This window comes from Gouania willdenowi, chromosome 10 (assembly GCF_900634775.1).
Source record: "Gouania willdenowi chromosome 10, fGouWil2.1, whole genome shotgun sequence".
Classification (NCBI taxonomy): domain Eukaryota; kingdom Metazoa; phylum Chordata; class Actinopteri; order Blenniiformes; family Gobiesocidae; genus Gouania; species Gouania willdenowi.
Genome location: NC_041053.1, coordinates 2316183 through 2320476, shown reverse-complemented (window position 1 = coordinate 2320476; position 4294 = coordinate 2316183). Strand labels below are relative to the sequence as shown.

Sequence of the window (4294 nt, the reverse complement as noted above, 5' to 3'; positions counted from 1 at the left end):
GGGCCTGTGGGGGGGGCTGTGCGGGGGACTGTGCACGGGCCTGCGCATCACGTCGTCGGGTGGGGTCAGGCCACAGGACCTCGTCCACATCGCAGGCTATGTTTTCCCTCGCCAGGCAGCGGGGGAAGAAAGCTCTGGCATGCCGGACCCAGCCTGAGTAATCCCCCACATCATCACAGGCCAGGTCCATGGCCCTGAGGAGGTTCTCTCTACTATATGGTTGCCGGTCATACACCTTCCACCGCCATGATGAGAAGAACTCCTCTATGGGGTTGAGGAAAGGTGAGTAGGGTGGCAGACATACATTGAGGAATTGTTGGTGTATATTGAACCACTCTCTTACAGTTTTTCTCGAATGTCAGGACACATTTCAGGAAACTGCCCTCCATTTTCTCTAAACTCTAAACACAAAACACTTTTCTCAAGCTAGCTCCACAAAAACTCGCAGTCTCTTTACAAAACGAAACTCTCACTCCAAAACCCAAACTTTCACCACAAAACTGTTGCTCCTATGGCCAAAACCAAACTTTGACAACAAAATGGTCCTCACAGCTTGCAAAAATGTAAACACTATTGGATATCTATCACACACTTCAATAAAAATTGAAAACACAATGTTCAGGGTGTGATGTTCTCAGTACCCCCATCATTTGTATAGTAATCACATCTGTATAGTAATCAATAGTAAGTCACAGATTATTTTTAGGGAACCTCATTTATTGACAACCTGTACAAACATACTTTTTCCAAAACAAATTTCAAAAGAGAACAAAAGCATACATGGGGATACATGTCACAAATTCTTACAGTAAAGAGGTTCTATGGGGTCTGTGGGGGGGCCTGTGCAGGGGCCTGTGGGGGGGCCTGTGCGGGGGCCTGTGGGGGGGGCTGTGCGGGGGACTGTGCACGGGCCTGCGCATCACGTCGTCGGGTGGGGTCAGGCCACAGGACCTCGTCCACATCGCAGGCTATGTTTTCCCTCGCCAGGCAGCGGGGGAAGAAAGCTCTGGCATGCCGGACCCAGCCTGAGTAATCCCCCACATCATCACAGGCCAGGTACATGGCCCTGAGGAGGTTCTCTCTACTATATGGTTGCCGGTCATACACCTTCCACCGCCATGATGAGAAGAACTCCTCTATGGGGTTGAGGAAAGGTGAGTAGGGTGGCAGACATACATTGAGGAATTGTTGGTGTATATTGAACCACTCTCTTACAGTTTTTCTCGAATGTCAGGACACATTTCAGGAAACTGCCCTCCATTTTCTCTAAACTCTAAACACAAAACACTTTTCTCAAGCTAGCTCCACAAAAACTCGCAGTCTCTTTACAAAACGAAACTCTCACTCCAAAACCCAAACTTTCACCACAAAACTGTTGCTCCTATGGCCAAACCAAACTTTGACAACAAAATGGTCCTCACAGCTTGCAAAAATGTAAACACTATTGGATATCTATCACACACTTCAATAAAAATTGAAAACACAATGTTCAGGGTGTGATGTTCTCAGTACCCCATCATTTGTATAGTAATCACATCTGTATAGTAATCAATAGTAAGTCACAGATTATTTTTAGGGGAACCTCATTTATTGACAACCTGTACAAACATACTTTTTCCAAAACAAATTTCAAAAGAGAACAAAAGCATACATGGGGATACATGTCACAAATTCTTACAGTAAAGAGGTTCTATGGGGTCTGTGGGGGGGCCTGTGCAGGGGCCTGTGGGGGGGCCTGTGCGGGGGCCTGGGGGGGGGCTGTGCGGGGGACTGTGCACGGGCCTGCGCATCACGTCGTCGGGTGGGGTCAGGCCACAGGACCTCGTCCACATCGCAGGCTATGTTTTCCCTCGCCAGGCAGCGGGGGAAGAAAGCTCTGGCATGCCGGACCCAGCCTGAGTAATCCCCCACATCATCACAGGCCAGGTCCATGGCCCTGAGGAGGTTCTCTCTACTATATGGTTGCCGGTCATACACCTTCCACCGCCATGATGAGAAGAACTCCTCTATGGGGTTGAGGAAAGGTGAGTAGGGTGGCAGACATACATTGAGGAATTGTTGGTGTATATTGAACCACTCTCTTATCTGGTTGGTGCGGTGAAAACTGACGTTGTCCCAGATGATGACATAGATGGGAGGAGGCTGTGCTGGAACCAGATTCTGCTGCTCACGGTCAATCAGGATGTCCCGTAGGTCTCCCAGGAATGTGAGGAGACGCTGGGTGTTGAAGGACCAAAGGAGAGCCTGCCTGTGGAGAAGCCCTTCTGAGGTCATGGCTGCACATAGGGTGATATTCCCCCCACGTTGGCCAGGAACGTCCACAATTGCTCTTTGGCCAATTATGTTACGGCCTCTCCTCCGTCTCTTGGTGAGGTTGAAGCCAGCCTCATCCAGGAAGATGTATTCATGTTGTCTCATCATGGCGTCCAACCCCAAGATTCTCTGTGGAAATGAATAGAGTATGGGTAGTGTCACAGAAGGAGTACTACAGTACACTGTGGGCTACTGTGCAGTACAGTGAGCTTGTACACCCACTGTACTGTGAACAATCAACATTGTATACCCGTATGTATACTTACTTGCACATACTGGAAACGTAGCTCTTTGATTCTGTCCGAGTTACGCTCAAAGGGAACTCTATAAGCTTGCTTCATGCGTAGCTTCTGGCGACGGAGGACTCTGTCTATGGTGGCCAAACTGACTCTGTCAATACCTCCAAAATTTATGTTGTCAGCTATGACTCTCTCCTTTATTTCCCTGAGTCTGATGATGTTGTTTTCCCGGACCATGTCCACAATGAGGATCTCTTGCTGTGCTGTAAATAGGGGAGCCCTTCCACCATGATGTGGCAATCTTTCAACCCTATAGAAACAAATATGCTTTCACTCTTCAAAAAAAGACTTACAATCTACAATACAAACATCAATGGAAATGTCCAGTCTCCCAAAGCAAACGTAATGTGGTGAAACCAATTTAGATTGTGGGCTACAAACATTTAGACAAAGTAACTACAGTACATACCTGTTGTGTTGTCTGAATGCCCGAATTATGGTGGACACTGAGAACCTGCTGAGGTTGGGTTGGACTCTTAGTCCAGCTTCTCTCAGTGACATTCCATGGACAATGACATGGTCAATGACAGTAGCTCGCATTTCATCTGTGATGATTGTACGTGGTTGTCTTGCTCTTCCTCCTTGCACTCCTCCTCTCCCTCCTCGCCCTCCTTGGCCTGCTCCTCGCCCTCCTCTGACACGAACTCCGCCTCTGTACATTCTGTTGCCGTTTGGCACCTTCAGCAAACTGTGCATTCTAAACTGGCCTATATAGGTGTTGTCACATCATTGGCAGGTGTCTTCAATTTTGAGTCGTTGTGCATTCTCAAGCGGCCAATATGGATGGTGTCACATGTGTCTTCAATTTTGAGTCACAGTGTTTAAGCAATGACACCCGTGCTTTCATTGTGTTCAACTTTTGATGTCTGAGTCTACCATTTTGCATTGTGTGAGCAAAAGTGTGTTTTAGCAAGTGTGAAAGTGTTTAGCATAAGTGTGAATGTGTTTAGAGCAGTGCAAATGTGTTTAGAGTTCTGCAACATGTGTTTTGGCAAATGCAAATGTGTTCAGAGTTTTGTGAAATTGGAGATTGAGGTGAAATGTGTTTATAGTTAAGCCAACTAGAGGCCAGATTTATTAAAGTGTTTAGGCAACTGGTCATTGTGCTCAGAGATCTAGAAATTGTGCTTTAGCAATCGAGAAAAACTGTAATATATACCTGTATATATTTCGAAATATATTTGCCTTACAGTTTGATTATTTACTTCCTCTGCGGGAGCCTCTCAGAGTTTGGAGTAGTATGAGGAAGGTTCTTAGGTCTACAGCCTTGAGTCTGTCTTTTTGGGGTTTGACTCCTAGTGGAGTTTGCACTGGCATCCTATCGTTTGGGGATGGGGTAGTGGTAAGTGCTCTGGGGGGAGGGGGGAGGGTTCGGGGTCCACTTGTTCATGTTGGTGTGTTTTCTTCCTTTTCTCCTCTCACTCTCTCCCTCTTGGGTTTGGTGGGTTTGGAATCAAGTTGTCCTTTTGTGTTAATGTTTAATACACATGACTGACACTAAAAGCTCAAATATCAGATTTATTAGCTGGAACATCAAAGGTTTAGGAAGTGCTGTTAAAAGATCTTTTAAAAGGTCTTTTCTCATTTAAAACGCTTAAAATCTGATATTGTCTTTCTGCAGGAGACCCACATGAGAACAAATGATCACGTCAGACTGTGTTGTCCCTGGGTTGCCAAGATAT

At 46.5% G+C, this 4294-nt stretch overlaps 1 protein-coding gene across 2 annotated transcripts; it reads right to left on the bottom strand.

The window, feature by feature from the left end:
• Positions 1 to 788: 788 nt before the first annotated feature.
• On the bottom strand, positions 789 to 3758 carry LOC114471056 (uncharacterized). Of its 2 annotated transcripts, XM_028459596.1 has the most exons (4): positions 3022 to 3758; positions 2580 to 2862; positions 2075 to 2442; positions 789 to 1204 (listed from the first exon to the last, which is right to left on the bottom strand). In XM_028459596.1, the coding sequence occupies exons 1-4, from the start codon at positions 3306 to 3308 to the stop codon at positions 820 to 822; spliced, it is 1323 nt and encodes a 440-aa protein (XP_028315397.1). In that variant the 5' UTR covers positions 3309 to 3758; the 3' UTR covers positions 789 to 819. The 2 variants fall into 2 exon arrangements, with proteins under 2 accessions (XP_028315397.1, XP_028315396.1); XM_028459595.1 differs by lacking the exon at positions 789 to 1204 and having other exon boundaries at positions 1567 to 2442.
• Positions 3759 to 4294: the final 536 nt, after the last annotated feature.

Excerpts from the sequence above, each read along its gene's own strand:
- LOC114471056 (XM_028459595.1), bottom strand. The coding sequence starts at position 3,308 with ATGCACAGTTTGCTGAAGGTGCCAAACGGCAACAGAATGTACAGAGGC. Across the intron at positions 2,863-3,021 it reads GCATTCAGACAACACAACAG|GGTTGAAAGATTGCCACATC; the intron begins GTATGTACTGTA and ends TTGTTTCTATAG. Across the intron at positions 2,443-2,579 it reads TACGTTTCCAGTATGTGCAA|AGAATCTTGGGGTTGGACGC; the intron begins GTAAGTATACAT and ends TCATTTCCACAG.